General features: G+C 47.2%; 1 protein-coding gene across 1 annotated transcript in view; it reads left to right on the top strand.

Annotated features, from left to right (window-relative positions):
• Positions 1-292: 292 nt before the first annotated feature.
• Positions 293-18,833, top strand: part of PLEKHA7 (pleckstrin homology domain containing A7) — a gene marked incomplete at both ends in the record, with an annotated part of 134,366 nt that continues 115,825 nt past the window's right edge. The window contains one exon of the mRNA XM_079707701.1: positions 293-375. Within this exon, the coding sequence (XP_079563827.1) occupies positions 293-375 (83 nt within the window). The remainder of the gene's footprint in view (positions 376-18,833) is intronic.

Genomic DNA, 18,833 nt, shown 5'->3' with positions numbered 1-18,833 from the left:
GCCCACTCCTGCTTGCAGCATCCTCTGCAAGGAGAGGAACGTGCCGCGCTCGGACGCGCTGTCCTGGCCGAGCGGCGGCACCCCGGTCGCACTCTGGACCGCCGGGGTCTGCCGTCTGGCGCTGCGCCAAGTGCTTTGATGCGCACTGATGTCAAGTGGGTGTGGGCTCTTAGGGAAGGCCGGGCGAGGACGAGGAGGGAGCGAGATGCGCCGCGGTCGCGCTGAGGTCCCAGCGCGCTCCGCCGCCCCGCGCTGCTGACCGGTAGTCGGCCCCGGCTCCAGGAGCGGGCTCATGGAGCCGCGGCGCTGCCAGTCCGGGGACGCGTGCCCCGCCGCCCTGGGGGGCTGGAGGGGGCCGCCGCGGGGGGCCTGCAGGTGTGTCCGCGCGCCGTAACTTTCGGGGGGCTGCGGGCTGTTGGGCGGGTAGGGCTCAGGGTGCCCGGGCAGCATTTAGGGGTGCTTTTGTGTCTGGGCGCTGGCGTGTTGGGAGCCGGTTCGTCCCCGGCCGGCCATCCGCGTGGGAGCCGCAGCTCGCCGCTGGAGTTTCAGCGAGAGAATTCATTGAGCCGGCGACCGGCTTTGGGTTACTCATCGGGAAGGGCGCCGAGGGAGCTGCCTTGTTGCTTTGAGAATTGGTCTCCAAGTAGACTGCATTCGTGGTAACGGGATTATCTCTCAGCAGACAGCGCGGCTTCCCGAAATCGGCTGTGGCTGGGGGCACCGGTCGGTCGGGGTGCGGGGGAGGGGAAGTGGGCAAAGGAGACCTGTCCACCCGTTCCGCCCCGCGCGCCGGGGCGCGGGCCCCTCCCCCCACCCCTTCTCGCAGGGAGCCGGCTATGGGGGAGGCAGGGGGTCAGCTTCTCGCCATTGACAGGTCTAGTTTCAGACACACCTTCCCGGAGGAATGCGGAGGCTTTGTTTCAGCGCCCGTCCCAGCCCCGAGCCCAGAAGCCCGCGGGCATCGGGCCGGGACTCCAGTGCCATTACTCATCTTTTATAGCAACGCCGGCGAGCTCCCGGGTAGGCAAGTTAATTATTAATGTGTCTAGGCTGCAGGGAGGGAATCTGGAAATGAGATTGGTGGGTTGCAGGTTTTTCTTTCCCTTTTTTGGCGTTGGCCATCAAGGTTTAAGCCCAGGGTTTGCAGCCTATTTCCTGAGAAGGATGCTGGCATTCCCCCAGTGACCGGCACTCTGCGAAAGGGACCCCCTTTCCACATCTGTGGGACAGCCCCATCTCCCCCCGGAGGGCATAGAGGGAGCAGCTCTTGTTTTTTTATCTACTTTGGAACCGGCCCATACCTTTCCTCCTTTGCCTTCTGAAACCAACCTCATTCCCGCCCCCTGCCTCAGAGCAGCTTCCAGGCTCAGGTGTGTGAGACCTGAGCCCTCAGCCGGTAGTCTGAAGCCTTCTGAAAAGAGCTGCCGTGTCCCAGCCTCAGTGCCTCCGCCCTGTTCAACAAGTGCCCTGGGGTATATTTTCAGGCCCCTGCTCTGTAGGACTGTGGGCCGAGGCAAAAGTGTCTGTCAGGCGGTCACCTGACCTGCCTCTCCCAGTTCCCTCAGCTCCAAGAGGAAGGAGGAGGTCAAGGTTGGGGAAGAGCTGAGGGCGGAGTTCTTGCTCTGGTTTCAGTTTCCCTCCCAGCTGGCTGGGAGAAGGTGGATTCTAAAACTGGTAGTCTCACCAGGTGTGCTCTGTGTGTGCTATTGAATAAGAATGGGAGGGCCCAGGTTTCAGTGGACGGCTGTGGATGAGGCTTGGCTTGGCGGATTGGGCTGGCTGGAGGGCTGAGATTTTGCCCCAGCTGGAGCCTGAGGAGAATTGTCAAACTCAGCCCTCCTGGCAGCATTGTGCCTTCGAGACCTGGGACACTGCTTTTTCTTTGTCAGTTTAGGATAGAGGACTCAGCCTTGTAAACTGAAGGGTTGGCAGATCTGTGATGAGAAGATGAGCTTGCCTTGGAAGTTGACACTCTTGAGGGTGTCAACTTGAGGGCTGGGCTTATGGTGGGGGGGGCGGGGGAGAGGAATGTGGGGAGGAGGATGGGCTTATAGGGGTGAGCAGTGCAGGGAAGGGGATTTTAGCTCTAACTGTGGGCTGTGAATTGTATCAGAGCCTGTTCGCTGACAGGCTGCTGTAGTACCCTACATTCCTCCCTTCAGTTGTCTGTCCCCTACCTCAGTGGCTTGGCTTACTGGGTTCCTTCTGGCTCTGGTCTCCAGGGCTGGACTGTTCTGATGGCTGCCCAGGGACACCATCTCACCCCAGCCTTCCGGGGAGGAAATGAGTGGAGGAGGGCTTGGCTTCAGAGAGGCCTCTGATCCTGACACCCTGGGTTACTGGGGAGTCTGTGCCACCTGTCTTCCCACTGGGTTTGTGGTATGTGCACTCAGTGGCACCCCTCCCCCAACTCACATGCTTTTAGAGTGCCACCTTCTCCAGCAGTGCCCTGAGCTGCTGGTGATCTGCTGGCACTCTGCGAGTTGAGGATTTGGAGATGTTCCTGATTAAGAACGATTTTTTTTTAGATTATGGGAAGTCTGCCATCTAATGTTTGCTCACTTGCAGCCTACTGGTCATAGCTGAATACTCATTGATAATGGCCTGGCCACTGCCTGGGAAGCTACTCAAGGTGATTCTGTAAAGAGTAGGTGGGTCCCTGGGGGCACTCTGAAACGAACAGGAGGTTATCAGGGATTGTGATGTTGTGGGGAAAGTGAGGCAGCTGTTATAAAGGCTGTGGGAATTGTGGGGTGAACGGGAGGAGATCAGAGTCACTGTGAGTGGTAGGGTCAGAGGGCTGAGCAGGGCTGGTTTGGAGATTCCCCCATGTGTCCTGTTCCTAATGTCCATGCTGGGCACAGCGGGCTGTGGAGAGTCCAGCATCAGCTGAGGCCTCTGTTCTGGGACCTGACTGCCACTGCCACCTGGGAAAAGGGTCAGTCTTTCTCTCTGTACAGCAGCTCCTAGACTTCTCCCTTCCCTCTTAACAGAGGTGCTGGGTTTAATGGTGGCTGTTACTGTGTTCCTCAGCCCCAGCTCTGGCAGGGAGCCTCTTCTTGGGACGGGCAGCTGGAGAAGTTACCCAGTTTAAGAGAGAGGTGCTCTGGGGGCTTCCCTAGTGGCGCAGTGGTTGAGAGTCGATGCAGGGGACACGGGTTCGTGCCCCGGTCCGGGAAGATCCCACATGCCGCGGAGCGGCTGGGCCCGTGAGCCATGGCCGCCGAGCCTGCGCGTCCGGAGCCTGTGCTCCGCAACGGGAGAGGCCACAGCAGTGTGAGGCCCACGTACCGCAAAAAAAAAAGAGAGAGAGGTGCTCTGAAGGCTTGTTCTGAATCACAGAAGATCAAGAGGAGAAACAATAAAGACCCTGGCAGTCTCTGCAGTCTTGGTTTGTAAAATACAAAATTCCTCCCTAGGGTTTGTACTATCTCTGGTGAAGAGAAAAGAGGCTAGTTATTCCAGGCCTAGGCCCCCTGCGTCTCCAGGTGAGGGGAGAGAGAATGATGAGGAGTTAGTTGAGGCATATGGTTTGTGGCACTTTCTCTGCCCACTTGGGTTCAAACTCAGTCTCTGCTGTTTACTAGCTTTGTGTTTGTGGGCCTCTCTGAGTCTGTTTCTTTGCCTGTTAAACAGGGATAAGGGTACCTCTCTTCACCCCCTCCCCCCAGTAAGATAATTGTGACGATTATACAAGACGTTTGTAAAGGATTGAACACAGTGCTTGTTAATTGCTAGGTGTTTTTTTTTTAATTAAAGGTAACTAGAGGATCCTTGGAGCAGCAGCTGAGAGGGTTGTTTTATTTTACAGAAGATGAGAATGTCAGAAATATCATTTTGTGTCCACCCCAGAGGCCATACCTAGGCTCCTAGGGTCAGATATGAGAACTGTCCTGGAAGAGTTTCTTCTGACCTTCACATTAAGTCTTTTTTCCAGTCTCAAATTATTCAAAGAGGCCTTGGAGACCTGTGAATCCCTGACTGCAGGCACAGAGCATAATTGAGCTGGAAAGGTAGCAGCCTCAAACTCTTGCTCATGCAGCCATCTCTGGTCCAGCCATGATTGTGGATTGTTAGTCCCAAGAACAACCAGACACCTGGCACTTTTTATCTCTGTAACTCTGGACGAGTCCTTTTGTCTCTTTGAACCGGTATTCTGTGAGAGTAATAAAGACTGCCTCTTATGATTAAATGGAATAGTGTATGCAAAAGTGTAATGCAGTAATGTAATGCAGCTTACTATGTACCAGACACTGTTCTAAGTGCTTTCGTATATTATCTCATTTAATCCTCACAACGATTTATGGTGCAGTTAATTATTGCCCGCATTTTATTGACGAGGAAGTTGACTATTAGGAATTGTTACTGTTGCGTGGTTGACCCCTTGTGGAAATCATGCGTCTGAAGATCTCTGCCTCCCAGAGTAAGAATAAACTGAAGTTTCTGCAAGTACATTTGCATACTGCCTTTCTTCCATCCACCTATTCTAACATCTCCAGCTAGCTCTGGCTATGTTTGTAAAATGAGTAAAAGAGGTCCTTAGTGGTCATTTTGGTTTTTCGGTGCCCCTCTCTTGTCCCCTCTGCCTTTCATCCATAGGCTCTGTGGAGCTTATAGACACAGCACCTTCTTGGCTGTTACTTTTAAGTGTCATTTGTGTGGGACTGTAACCCTCTTGGGCTCACTCACTTAGTGGTACCTTTTAAGAACGAGGTTGCTGGTGGATCAAAGATAGTTGATATTAGGATAGTAATGCAAGATATATAAAAAGGATTGTACATCAGCTTGCCTTAATGCTGGGCCACACTTAGGTACTGAGGATCGGTTGTATCTCCTCTGACTTGAGTGTAATTCATGTAAATAAACTAAATGTTTGTGGATATAAAAAGAAAAGAAAGAAAGAAAGAAAGAAAGAGGTTGCTAGCTTGATTTGACTTTAGGCAGAGGAAATGTTTGGTTTAGAGCCAACCATTAGGCTTGGAGTTTTCAAGGTCCCATCTTTCTTTCTAATGGTTCTGGTTAGCTATTTTGAGTCATTCCCTCTGCTCCAAACCAGCTGCCAGTGAGCTCTCAGGTCTGAAGTTTTAAATGTGTTAGGGAAAAAAAAAGGGGAAGAAAGAAACAAACACCCTGTGAAAATAAGGACTCACGGCTGGTGGTGTTTCAAACACGGGTGGTGCTCATTAACAGAGAGTTATGATCACAGCCTCAAATTTATTCTCATTACTTTTGTAGCACGTTTATATGATAAGAAAAAGGCTGCAGCTTTGGGGGTTATTCTTTTTTTTTTATAACAGGAATAACATTTATGGGCGTATAACACAAATAAAGGAATAAAGGTCTGTTTAGGGATAAAAAGTGAAAAGCAACTGGTGGGACTCCGGGCATACTCAGAAGATTCCAGAGTTCTCGTTAGCAGAGATTTTTCACAGCACGGACCTGGGTGCCTTAGTTCCCACAGCAGCCTGGTGATGTCATCAGAGGGGTATTGTTCCTGTCATTTTACTGGAAAATGGGGTAACTTTTCTGAGGTCAGGTAGCCAGATAATGTCATGCTGGAGACTGGACCCCAGGTCTCTGAGTTTCTGAGTCAGAGGCAAGCAGTCTCATTTATCCTTGTAACAATTTTAATAATTTTTCTATTATGGACACATGATGGAAAATGTAGAATATTATAAAGGAAGGTCGAAGCAGGGAATCATGGCCCAAGCATTGTGTACATCTTGGTGAATTCTAAAGACTTTTGTTTTAGGAAGAAGGGAATGTTTGTCTTTGTCAGGGAAGAATTGCTTGTTATTTACACATCTCTGGGCATCTCCAGTTTCCTGCCTTGGAGCAGGCACTCTTTCTGTGAGCTTTGATTCCCTACAAATTCAGGCCAAGTTCTTTATTTTATGTGAAACACCGTGCTAGGCACGGTGGGGGAGAGAAAGATGACCAAGGCATTCCTGCCCTTAGAGAGTTTATCATTAAGTGGGAGAGGCAGATGTGTACTCCACCAGTTAGTCCAGGTGTAATAGTAATAGCAAACAGCGACTGTATCCAGCTCTGTTCCAGGTGCTTTAGACAAGTAATTCACATTTAATCCCCAGACAACCTTGTGAAGGGGGTGTTACCCATTTTACAGTTGTAGAAAAACTGTGAGGTTAAATGGCCTGCCTAAGGTGATAAAACTAACAACCATCCAAGCTGACATTCAAATCCAGGTTGTCCCATTTTAAGACCAAGGGCCCTCTCTTTTGAAAATCCCTTAAAAGAGAAGCACAAAGTCTGAGTCTTTCAAGATGAGGGAAGGTATGGCATTTATCTCTTTGTCATTCTCTCTCATCTTTTTCTTCTGTCATCTTTTACGATAAATGATTCTAATTATTTTGAGTGGTATTCATTACCTTTTCTGAAAATTCCCTGCTTGGATTCTTTTGCTTATCTGGACCACTTGATAATAAATTTCATAACCTCAGAACTGGAGGAAATGGAAAGGTTGTCTAGATCATTCTCTTTCTTTTCTTACTTGGGGGAAACTGAGTCTCAGAGAAGGGACCTGACGTGGGCATACCTAGTAGTTGTTAGCGCAGTCAGGACCAGAACTCAGGTTTTTTCACCAGAGTTTCCCAAAATGTAACAGGATATGGGATAATACAGGGGTGAGTATTTAAAATTTTAATAGTTTTACACCTGAGTATATGATTTTTTCATGTGAAATATGACTGGAATATTGAACTCATCATTTGACAGCTACTGTTGCTTAGGATGTGTCTAAAGTCTGTGCTGTCTGTTTAAAGGAAAAAGTGGACGTACAGGTTGGACAGCGAGGTGGCAGAATCATGGAGGCAGTGTGAGGGCAATGCGTGGATGACATTAGGGAAACAGCGCGGATACACCAAGTTGTACTCTCTGAGAGGATTTACTTGCCCTATCAACTTGATTCTTTTAGGAGCAGGAAGAAGGGGGCCAGACCCTAGTGGAAGCATATTACCTACTAGGTATTTTACCTGTCGGTCAGTATGAATGGGTTCATTGTGTGTATATTGTATATTGAGAAAGCTCTGAGAGGTTGATTAACAAGCCCATGGTCACACAGGGTAGACTGGAGAGTGAGAGTTCAGATCCCAGCTTGGGCTCCTTCCCTTGCCCCTCCTTGACACCTGCCACATTCTACAAGGTGGGTGCGCCCTGCACCCAGCCTGCCTTTGTCCAGGGTTCTGACACTTTCTTGTTCAGGCACCAGGCTCAAGTGGAAATGAATGTGATTGGGTTGCTAGGTTGCTGCTGTAGCCTGCTAATTTAAAGCTTGATTTTGATAGAATTTCACAGAATGTGCTGTATCTATAATATGTGTATTTATCAAATCTGACTCATGCTGGTAAGTGGTAAAATCCTTATCCTGCTGCCTTTTGGCTTCTGTACACATTATGATGACGCCATGTGGATTGTGAGCTCCAGGAAGACAGACTGTGCCTGTCAGTCTATCTAAAGGGCAATTACCGAATGATTTTTGAGACTGATTCATTTATCTGTATTTTCAGAGTTCAGAGAATCAACCAGTAGGTTTTTACCTAGGGTAGAGGTGTGTGGGCTGCTTCCACATTAGCTGAAGAGACTCAAGAGTTGCAGGTTATGAAGGGAAGGCCTCCTGTGGGAGATTTTGGCTAGAACAGGGGCTCTATAGGCTTTGGGTCCCTCCTAAACCTGTCGAGAAGCTTCTACGTCTCAGTGGTTTAGGACCACATGGAGCCTGGTTTCTTGCAGGAGGCAGTCAGTCACTGCCCATCTGTTATGCGCTAAGAGCTGTGATAGTGGGGTAGGCTGAAAGATGGCTCCCTCCCCAAAAGGGGTCCATGTTCTGATCCCCGGAACCTGTCAGTGTTACCTTATGTGGTAAAAGGGATTTTGCAGGTGTAATTAAGTGAGGAATGGGGAGATTATGCTGGATTATCTGGGTGAGCCCAGTGTAATCAGAGGAATCCTTATAGGAGGGTCAGAGTGAAAAGAAGGAAATGTGATGACTATAGTAGAGGTTAGAGTGATGCAGGCCTGTGAGGAAGGAATGTAGAAGCTGAAAAAGGCAAGGAATGGGTTCTCCAGAAGGAATGCAGCCCTGTTGACACTTTGATTTTAGCCCAGTGAAACTGATTTTGGACTTCTGACCTTCACAACTGAAAGATGGTAAATGTGTGTTGTTTTAAGCTGCTAAATTTGTGGTAATTTGTTACACCACAAATATAATACAAACTGATAACAGATGGGTACTGAAAATCAAACAATGAACATAGCACAGTCCTTGCCTGCCTTCAGTGGTGCTCAGTCCAGTGGGGGAGACAGGCAAGTACAGAGCCAATTTTGATAACAGTGATAAGTATCCCGTTAGGGCTGTAAGTTCCGGAATCTGTGGGAGATAAGGGAATTCAGCCTGGGGAAAACCTTCTTGGATGAGCTGACCTCAGAGGTGCCACTGAAGGAGAGTTGGAGTTAGGGGATGAAGGAGGCTGGGAAGAGCTTTTATGGAGAAAGAAGAGCATATTCAAGGTCATCTCAATAAGATCTGAAAACTAGATGGAGGCGACTGGCCAGGCCTTCCAAGGCAGAAAGCTGGTTTAAGTTGGTGCAGGTCCTCATGGCCCTGTTTTCAGACTAAAGCCTTGCACAGTGGGAACTAAAATGGAAAAGTCCTGGTGCTACGCCTTCAGGGTTGTGTGATGATAGACCTAACACCATCTTGGGCACCTGCTAGGTCTTTCACATATATTTTCCCATTTAATCCACGCAACAACTGTGAGAGGTAGGGACTATTATTTTCTTCATGTTGCAACTGAGGAAAATTGAGGTTAAGTAATGGGCCCAAGACCACATAACTGGTAAGTAGTGGGGCTGAGATTTGAATCCAGGCCTTCAGGCCTTCGAGCTCGCGTTCTTAGTATTCTCCTCTGTGGTAGGAAGGTCACTGGGTCAGCAATCAGAGGAGCTGAGATCTAGTGCTAGCTGTGCTTCTTACTAGATTTAGGTCAATCTACTCTTCAACCTCAGTATTTCCATCTGTAAAAGGGGATAAGAGACCTGCCTGCTTCAGAGATGTTGTGAGCCTAAAGGAGATGCTGAAGGAATGTGTTCTCGCTGTGAACTCCTCTCCTCTCACCAGAGTTTCAGACACCTCCAGAAAGGTCCTTGTTAGTGAGCCCTATCTTGCACTACTAGTCATCCTTAAGGGTCATGAGGCAGGTTGGGGAATTTGGCCACAGTGGATCATTGACGTGTCCACATGGGGCTAGAGTGTTGGCATCTGTGGGTGGTGGTAGAGATAGAAAGTGGGCAAGAGACAGGGAGTGGCCTGTCTCAGGGTACCGAGAGTGGGAATGTAAGTCTGGAAGGAAGAAGTGTAGTCTGCATTGTGTTCCCTGCAAAGATGCCAACGCTAGAGGTGACTGAGGGGGAAATTTTCCTGACTTGGAAGTTGGGCGAGCAACATTTAGTGATTTGAGGCAAGTTGATGTGAGTTCTGGAGCCTCAGTCTCTTCATGTGTAAAATAGAGCTAATGATTCCTACTTTGCAAAGTATGTGAAAGCATCCTGCCCAGTTCCTGGCATAGAGCCGACATTCAGTAAATAGGGACCATCTGTAAAGCTGGCAGTTTGAGACTTCTCAGGGTTAATCCAACAGATTCCAGTTCTTTGCAGAAATTCCACTTTTATCCCTTGCCTTTCAGACTCACTTAGGCACATTGTAATTGGATGTGAACGGAGGTCTGGCCACAGAATGAGAGACCCATGACTCTTTGATGGGGAAGACCCTGTGCTTCCCAGCGAGAAATGGTGACAGGTGGTTTTCAGGTGGCTGCAGTGGGTTTGCTGGGCCATTTTGGAAGCGAGACTGTTTTCATCTTGCCAAGTACAGGATTGAGTGTCACTGTTTTGCTTTCTGGGAATAATGGCCGTGCAGATAAAGTAGATTTATGGCGCTGAGGTATTTCAAAGAATAGACTGTTCCTTTTTTTTTTGAATGTCTACATCTTCTGGTTATTAAGGTAGTGGTTATTTTAGAGTATTTGGAAAGTATTTTTTTTAAATAAAAACATTTACTTCCACACCCAGAGATGATTACTGCTAACATTTTAGTGTATTTCCCTCCATTCTTTTTGAAATGAACATATACTTTTTCTCAAGATACAGAGTTGAATATGCTTTATTCACTTAACATTATATCATGTGCATTTCCCAGATCATTACATATTCCTTAGAAACATCTTAATTTGCTGCATAATAGTCTGTTGGGTACATGTACCATAATTTTCTTAATCATTCCCCATTCAGAGGTTGGGCATTTAGATTGCAACTACTGAAATACATAAATACGTATTTTCCCCTAAAATATGTAAAAATATTTGACTATGGTTGGTTTTTTTTTTTTTAAACTATCTTCTTAGATTCCTAGAACTGGAAATTCCTAGACCAAAGAATCAGTACATTTAAAAGTGCATATTGGTGGGGATTATCGGACTGTTCTGTTTACCTTATATTTAAAGCAAAAACATCATGGCGTGTCAGGCAGCTGTGGGCCAGCTGGGTGAGGTCCCTGCTTCTGACCATTGTGCACAGGAGGCTGCCTCCTCACCGCTCACTCACTTCCTGGCAGACAGTACAATCAGCCCCTTGTAGCTCCCCAGTGAAATTTAAGTAATCGGTCAGCTTCTCCAGTGCTTCCCTCTCTGTCAGGAAGTTCATCTGTGAATCTAACCTAAATCTCATCTGCTGCATTTAAAATCCTCACCCGCTGCTGACTCCCCTCAGTGGGAGTGGAGCAAAGTGGAGCGGATCTGTGCACCTTCTGCAGGCAGCCCACTCGCCTCTCTCCCCACTGCCTGACCACCGCGGCTCCGGCCACCAGCCTTATGTTACCCTGGAGGAAACTTGAAGGTCTCTGGCTACTGCTGTCACGACTAGGAGGGCGGTCCCTGCATCGAGTTGCTGCCGATAACACCAGGTAGGGTTTCCAAACCTGAGAGTGCCCATGGCGTGGAGGCCAGCATCCCAGCCTCTCCCGTGCCCTCTGCAGAACTCGTGGGGGCAATTAGCATTCAGAGTGGTGCTCTCCTATTGACACTGCGGGTCTATCAGATTCATTCTCTGGGAAAAAAGAAATGTGGCTAAAGCAGGGATTAATTGTGTTTCAGTCCCAAGTGCATTGGCCAAGTGGTAACTGCAGTGAAGGAGTTCAGCCAGGCAGGGGGGGCATTTGAGTGCATTCTGGTGATGAGGGAGCCCGCTGTCAGTGTGGAAAGGGTAGGGTCCCACCCTGGGCCTCCCACCTTTGGCATCAAGTAGCTGCTGTGCCCTCCACCTGAAGAGCCTCGGCTACCTTTCTTAGCCAGAGTCCTTTGTTGAGAGCTGACAGCTTTCTTATGGGGCAGTAGGATGTTAATTTGGAAGGGAAATGAATATAGCTGCAACTTCATGGGTAGCAAGAGGCCCCTTGTGTCCCTCACTTAGGCCTTTTAGAGCTGGCTGGCAATAGGCCAGCAGAGTGGACCAAGTCGTACAGGAAACAGACTGGGGATTGAGTCCTGCAGCACCTGTGGGAGTATCTGAGCATGGCTGGAGCCTGAAGTGTCCCTGGGGCCCGGCCCAGGCTGGCTGACCTCCTCCAGCTCCTTGCCGTCCCTTCCATGTCAGCACCAGGAGATCCTGCCTCAGTACGAACTGCTTGATGTTCCAGCTTTACCTCCTCAGAAGGTCTGCACTCTTAAGACGAGATGCTTTGTTTCCTGTTTGCTGTTCCTTCCTTTAGTGCCTGGTACAGTGCTAGTGCTTGACTGAAATGAAAGAAGCATTTATGAGGCAAAACCCAGTGGTGTTATGCACTCAGTAAAAAAGCTAGTTCTCTGCTCTTCAGCCCCCATTGAAAATTCCATGTCAGATGGTTTTTCTTCCTTTTGAAGAGGGGGAGCGTTTTTTCCCCGCCTCACCTTATTGTTATCCCTTGTGCACTTTGGAGCTGAATATTGCTGGTACTTTTACCTTGACAAGTTGGAGCCCAGTGTCCCCACTGTGAGGCCTTAGCCCAGTGAATGCCATCCCTGGCTGCCTGTTAGAATCCCTTGGAGAGCTTTTTAAAAATACTGATGCCTGGGACCCAACGCCAGAGATTCTGATTTATTTAGTCTCAGTTGGGGCTCTGGCACCATCATTTTTTTTTTAACATCTTTATTAGAGTATAATTGCTTTACAATGGTGTGTTAGTTTCTGCTGTATAACAAAGTGAATCAGCTATACATATACATATGTCCCCATATCCCTTCCCTCTTGCGTCTCCCTCCCTCTCAGCCTCCCTATCCCACCCCTCTAGGTGGTCACAAAGCACTGAGCTGATCTCCCTGGGCTATGCGGCTGCTTCCCACTAGCTATCTTTTTACATTTGGTAGTGTATATACGTCAATGCTACTCTCTCACTTTGTCCCAGCCTACCCTTCCCCCTCCCCGTATCCTCAAGTCCATTCTCTAGTAGGTCTGTGTCTTTATTCACGTCTTGCCTCTAGGTTCTTTGTGACCATTTTTTTTTGAGATTCCATATATATGTGTTAGCATACGGTATTTGTTTTTCTCTTTCTGACTTACTTCACTCTGTATGACAGACTCATCGACCTCACTACAAATAACTCAATTTTGTTTCTTTTTATGTCTGAGTAATATTGCATTGTATATATGTGCCACATCTTCTTTATCCATTCATCTGTGGATGGACACTTAGGTTACTTCCATGTCCTGGCTATTGTAAATAGAGCTGCAATGAACATTTTGGTACATGACTCTTTTTGAATTATGGTTTTCTCAGGGTATATGCCTAGTAGTGGGATTGCTGGGTCATATGGTAGTTCTATTTTTAGTTTTTTAAGGAACCTCCATACTGTTCTCCAAGTGGCTGTATCAATTTACATTCCCACCAACAGTGCAAGAGGGTTCCCTTTTCTCCACACCCTTTCCAGCATTTATTCTTTGTAGATATTTTGATGATGGCCATTCTGACCGGTGTGAGATGGTATCTCATTGTAGTTTTGATTTGCATTTCTCTAATGATTAATGATGTTGAGCATTCCTCCATGTGTTTGTTGGCAATCTGTATATCTTCTTTGGAGAAACGTCTGTTTAGGTCTTCTGCCCATTTTTGGATTGGGTTGTTTGTTTTTTTGATATTGAGCTGCATGAGCTGCTTGTAAATTTTGGAGATTAATCCTTTGTCAGTTGCTTCATTTGCAAATACTTTCTCCCATTCTGAGGGTTGTCTTTTCGTCTTGTTTATGGTTTCCTTTGCTGTGCAAAAGCTTTTAAGTTTCATTAGGTCCCATTTGTTTATTTTTGTTTTTATTTCCATTTCTCTAGGAGGTGGGTCAAAAAGGATCTTGCTGTGATTTATGTCATAGAGTGTTCTGCCTATGTTTTCCTCTAAGAGTTTGATAGTGTCTGGCCTTACATTTAGGTCTTTAATCCGTTTTGAGTTTATTTTTGTGTATGGTGTTAGGGAGTGTTCTAATTACATTCTTTTACATGTAGCTGTCCAGTTTTCCCAGCGCCACTTATTGAAGAGGCTGTCTTTTCTCCACTGTATATTCTTGCCTCCTTTATCAAAGATAAGGTGACCATATGTGCGTGAGTTTGTCTCTGGGCTTTCTATCCTGTTCCATTGATCTATATTTCTGTTTTTGTGGCACCATCATTTTAAAAAACATTCCACAGGTGATTCTAGTGTTCAGTAATTTTCCCAGAATAAGGAGTAGGATGTTCATTCTTGCTCTGTCCTGTCAGCAGTTTCACTTCATGGAAAGATGTGTTAGAAGCCTGTGATATCTGCAGCAGTAGGCTGCTCACATCCTTTATGGAAGCAGAAAGGATAACATGATGAATGAGAGGATTGTGACAGGCTTTCGTGGGTGGTATTAGCTTGATGGGAAGTCCCTGTGGATGTACCTAGCATCCCTTTCTGTTACCAAGATGTGCTCTGGCTGTCAGTCTGCCTGGTAATTAAGCAGGGGACCTGGGCAGGAGGAGGATGTTTTAGTTAAGGTGGAAGATAAAAAGGAACAAACAGGCAATGAGCCTGTTTATATTCGGTTCATTAGCCAGGGCCTGGATTCACCTTCTTCTCAAACGTTTGGAACATGGGGCAAACGGGATGGATGGGGAACAGGGCTGTGAGTGAATGGCAGAGGATGGCGTTCAGTTTCAGGCTAGAGGACAGAGAGGTCAAAGCAGTGGGTTACTGCAGTGAATGTTCAGCCCTTCATGGTTCTCTGTTACCTATTGCAGGCTGGGATCCCTAAGGCCTCACCTATGCTAATTTCCTTTTGAATGTTGTAGATACCTCTTCCCAGAGGAGATAATAGGAGACCAAGTTATTGCCATGAGTGAATGAGCCCCTTCACCAAGGGTATTTGGGTTTGCCGGTGGGTTCCTTTACGTGATTCGAGGATGGTTATGCCCCTGTTGACTAATGCATTTGACTTGACGTCTTAAGTCCTGTACCTTCCCTTACCCTCTTTGGGGTGTTTGTGGTTGGGGCTTTGTTCCATGAGCATCCTCTCAGATTGAGGGGCTGCTTTTGTGGTTTCAGCTGCTCCTTGACTTCTGTTTCATGGTTTGGCCACTGCCAGGCCCTCTCATCCTTAGAGAAGTTGGAGCTCCCTTAAGAGAGCCCCGTGTAGTTTTATCAGAGGTGAGGTGGCCTCTAGATTAACCCCTGGGGTGCTGATGGCACTGTTCCTCAAACTTACAAATCCTGCTTAGAAAAAGCTACACACATTTTATTTATTTATTTTTAGTTTTCTCATGCTATTCAAACTGCAGCTTTGCTAGCTGTCTATAACAGATTCCCCTGGGGTGCCTGTTAAAAATGCAGAATCTCTGGGACTAGAACCTAGGAATTTGCATTTTAGCTAGAATTCCAGGCCATTATCAAGTACAAGAATGTTTGAGAATCACTTTGTTTAAAAAAAAAAAAAAAAAAAGGGCTTCCCTGGTGGCGCAGTGGTTGAGAATCTGCCAATGCAGGGGACACGGGTTCGAGCCCTGGTCTGGGAAGATCCCACATGCCGTGGACGACTAGGCCCGTGAGCCACAACTACTGAGCCTGTGCATCTGGAGCTTGTGCTCCGCAACAAGAGAGGCCGCGACAGTGAGAGGCCCGCGCACCGTGATGAAGAGTGGCCCCCGCTCGCCGCAACTAGAGAAAGCCCTCGCACAGAAACGAAGACCCAACACAGCCAAAAATAAAAATAAATAAATAAATAAATAAAATAAAATGAAAAAAGTCACCCCCTTTGTTTTACAGGGGAAATATGACACAGAGTGGTTAAGTGACTTGCCCAGCACTCAATGAATTTGGGCTGGGAGCCAAGCTGGAAGAACCTAAGCCAAGTCCAGAATGTTAACATCACCTCATAGTTGTATAGACCTTTGTTCTTTGAAATCGTAGCCCAACTTTCTGCCCCTCTAGTTTGCTAAGATGGAAAGTGTCATTCATCGTCTGTTTTGAACCAGATTACTTTTTGCTGTGGGGAGCTGTCCCGTGCATTGTAGGATTTTTTAGCAGCATTTTCTTGCTTCTGCCCCCTGGATCCCAGTAGCATCCCCCAGTTGTGATAATTAAAAATGTCTCCAGGCATTACCAAATGTCCTTGGGGGGCAAAATCACCCCAGGTGAGAACCACAGCTTTAGCTGCAAAAGCTGTGTGTCAGGGATGTTCCCTAAAAGCATCCTACAGCATTTATTTTTATATCTAGGGATTCACTTTTTAAATTTGCATAGCTGGCTTCTACCCGACTTGGCTACTGTGCTGAATTGCACACATTAATGAAGTCACGCTGAATATAAGCTCTTTCCTCCTCTGTTTTGGCCTGCAGAGGAAAGACATAAATAAGCTTGGAAGGACCACTGAATTTGGACTCTAGTCTATGGTTTGCCTGCCAGCCCTGCATGTCCTAGCTGTGGGATCTTGGGGAAAGTCGCTTGCCGTCTTGAGCCCCTTTCCTCATCTGATTATGATAGAAATAAATGTTTGTTTTGAATGAGAATTAAGTGACACCTTGAATGTGGAAGTGTTTATAAAACATTATTCATATATTAAGTGATGATGATAAGATTCAGGTCTAATTACGAGCACTTGAGGCTTTCTCAAATTCAAGAGTGCGGAACTCAGCACAGCAATCAATTCTAGACTTGTATTTGGCCAAGTATGTTACCCTTGTCGTGTTTCTGCCCATAAAGTTAATCTTCCCCCTCTCACTTTAAATTTAATCTCCTTCCTCTTACTGGCCGTTGCAATACCTCTTTTGGGTCATTGCCTCTGCAAAATTAGTTGTTAGTTTATTACCTGTGACTGGCAAGAGCCGGGTTCTTTTTTTTTTTTGCGGTACGCGGCCTCTCACCGCTGTGGCCTCTCCTGTTGCAGAGCACAGGCTCCAGACGCGCAGGCTCAGCGGCCATGGCTCACGGGCCCAGCCGCTCCGCGGCATGTGGGATCTTCCCGGACCGGGGCACGAACCCGTTGGCAGGCGGACTCTCAATCACTGCGCCACCAGTGAAGCCCAAGCCGGGTTCTTTTTATGGTAAGGTTTCAGAAGGGCCGTCAAATAGTTTATGAAAATCAAAACCAGTCTCACCTTCCTTTCCCTCATGGCCAGCACCCAGGGAAGTCCATAGTAATTGGTACATGAAGCCTGAATGCAGGCGGTGAAGCCAGCATCAGTCTGTAAAGAGTTGCATGCAAATGAACTTGGAGATTAAAGGTCTCTGAGCTGTTGTCACAGCAAAGCTGCTAGTCCAGCACTTTATTTTGCAGACAAGGAAACTGATTCCAGAGAGGGAACATGTCTGAGGTGTCACAGGGGCAGAGTACGATTGTGGTCCAGGCTTTCCAGGTGCCGGCCGAGGCTCTCGGCACATGTTCACGCGTGTCCAGGCTGCTGATTGGATGGTGTGGGGGGAGCAGGCCCCACGCCATATCCAGGGTGCTGTGGCTGCCCTCTGTTTTACTTCAGATATTGCCTGATAGGTCTTGTGAGATCATCTCTTTTAGCTCAGTAGCTTATGGATGGAACTTCACCAGAATTCAACACAGTACACAGCATGATTTCTGCTGATTCTTACAGCAGTACATCTTGAGGGGAAAAGGCACCAGTTTCGCTGTAAACATATTGAAGACGAAGAAGACTGAGAAACTGAAGCCCCGCTTGTTTCTTCAGCCACTTCGAGCACCATCCCTTGGCTATACATATTCTCCCACTATGATGTGCTCCTATATCATCATCACTGCTGATATTAATTGTTAGTGTTATTAATACTTGCTGCTGTTTATTGAGTGTCTCCTGTGTGCATGTGAAGTGTTTACCACAATGCACATCTCAGTTGATCCACCCAAAAACTCTACTGAGAGGGTACTATAACTGTCTCTGTTTATAAATGGGAAACAGATTAAGGAACTTACTCAAGCTCACAGAGTGGGAGGGTGAGCTGAGATTCAAACCCTTCCAACTGATGAAACCTGAATAGGCTCGTTCCTGATCTGTAGTTCCTGACTCCCTTGGGGGCAGTTACTGTGAACCCCACCAGCCCGCTCCTCCTCTCTAGCCAGCGTCGAGGCCTTCGAGGACCTGCTTCAGATGGCCAGTATGAACCTCTAGAGCTGTCCTGACTGAGTGGCTCTCCACCTGCCCCCCGAGCATTCCCTCTCAGGCTGTGCCAAGAGTCTGAATGAGAAGAGCTGTCCCTGACTCAGGAACCTAGAGGCCAGCTGGCAAGGGAGGCACAACCTTTAGAGACTAAGGCCTGGATTTTGGTTGGATGGTTCCCTTAACCTTCTGGAGCCTCATCTCCCTTGGTTATAAAGTGGAGGCAATTCCTGTCTCACAATTTTCTTTTTTTTTTTTTTTTTTTCTTTTGAGAGTGTTAGACACTTCATATTGAAAGTGTTTATAAACTCTGGGTTTAGGTGGGATTGTGAGACTAATGATTACTCAGCACCTGGTGCATCACCATCATGATTCCAGAGGAGAGGCGAGTGGGAGCCTGGGGGAGAATGTTCAAGGGAATGAAATATAGGGACACTTTGGGGTAGAAGAAGCAAGCTAATCTCCATTTGCCAGCCGTTTTAAAGGCCTTCTCACCCAGCCTTCCTGCTTCATGCAGTGCCAGTGCACCCTGTGTGGATGTGTTTCTGCTTCCCTACCTGCTCTGGAGGAAGTGATCACAGGCACTGTTGGAGGACTAGGGGCTCCTGTAGGTCCCCCTGCAGATACTCGCCACAGGGCCCACCCTGCTTTTCCCTGGGGTAGAGAGGGCTGCTTGGGGGCAGACTTGGGTTGTTTAAAGGGAAATTGCTAATAGATACTTTGGATTATGGTGACCTAGAGGAAAGCAGAAAATTAAAAAAAAAATTTTTCATCACGAAGGTAGTATAACTACATTACCTTAAAAATTGGATAATAGAGAAGAAGGTAAAAAGCACTCATATTCATTTCACCATAATGTATTTCTTCTGGATTTTTGCGGGGAGGTGGAGGACTAATAATTTTCATTTATTTTAATAGGTATATGTAACATGGCACACATTCGACAGGGTACAAAGCAGTGAAAAATAAGTCTTTATAGAACATGGTTTTAGTCATTTCATACATAGGATTTTTTTTTTTTTTTTTGCGGGGAGGGGAGGGGCATGCTGTGTGGCATGTGGAATCTTAGTCCCTCGACTAGGGATCGATCCTGTGACCCCTGCATTGGGAGCGCAGAGTCTTAACCACTGGACTGCCAGGGAAGTCCCCATACATATGATTTTGACTCTTTCAGTCAACAT

Source organism: Hyperoodon ampullatus (genome assembly GCF_949752795.1).
Source record: "Hyperoodon ampullatus genome assembly, chromosome: 7".
NCBI classification, from domain to species: domain Eukaryota; kingdom Metazoa; phylum Chordata; class Mammalia; order Artiodactyla; family Ziphiidae; genus Hyperoodon; species Hyperoodon ampullatus.
The sequence above is the reverse complement of the archived record's forward strand: the minus strand, read 5'-3'. Positions and strand labels throughout refer to the sequence as shown.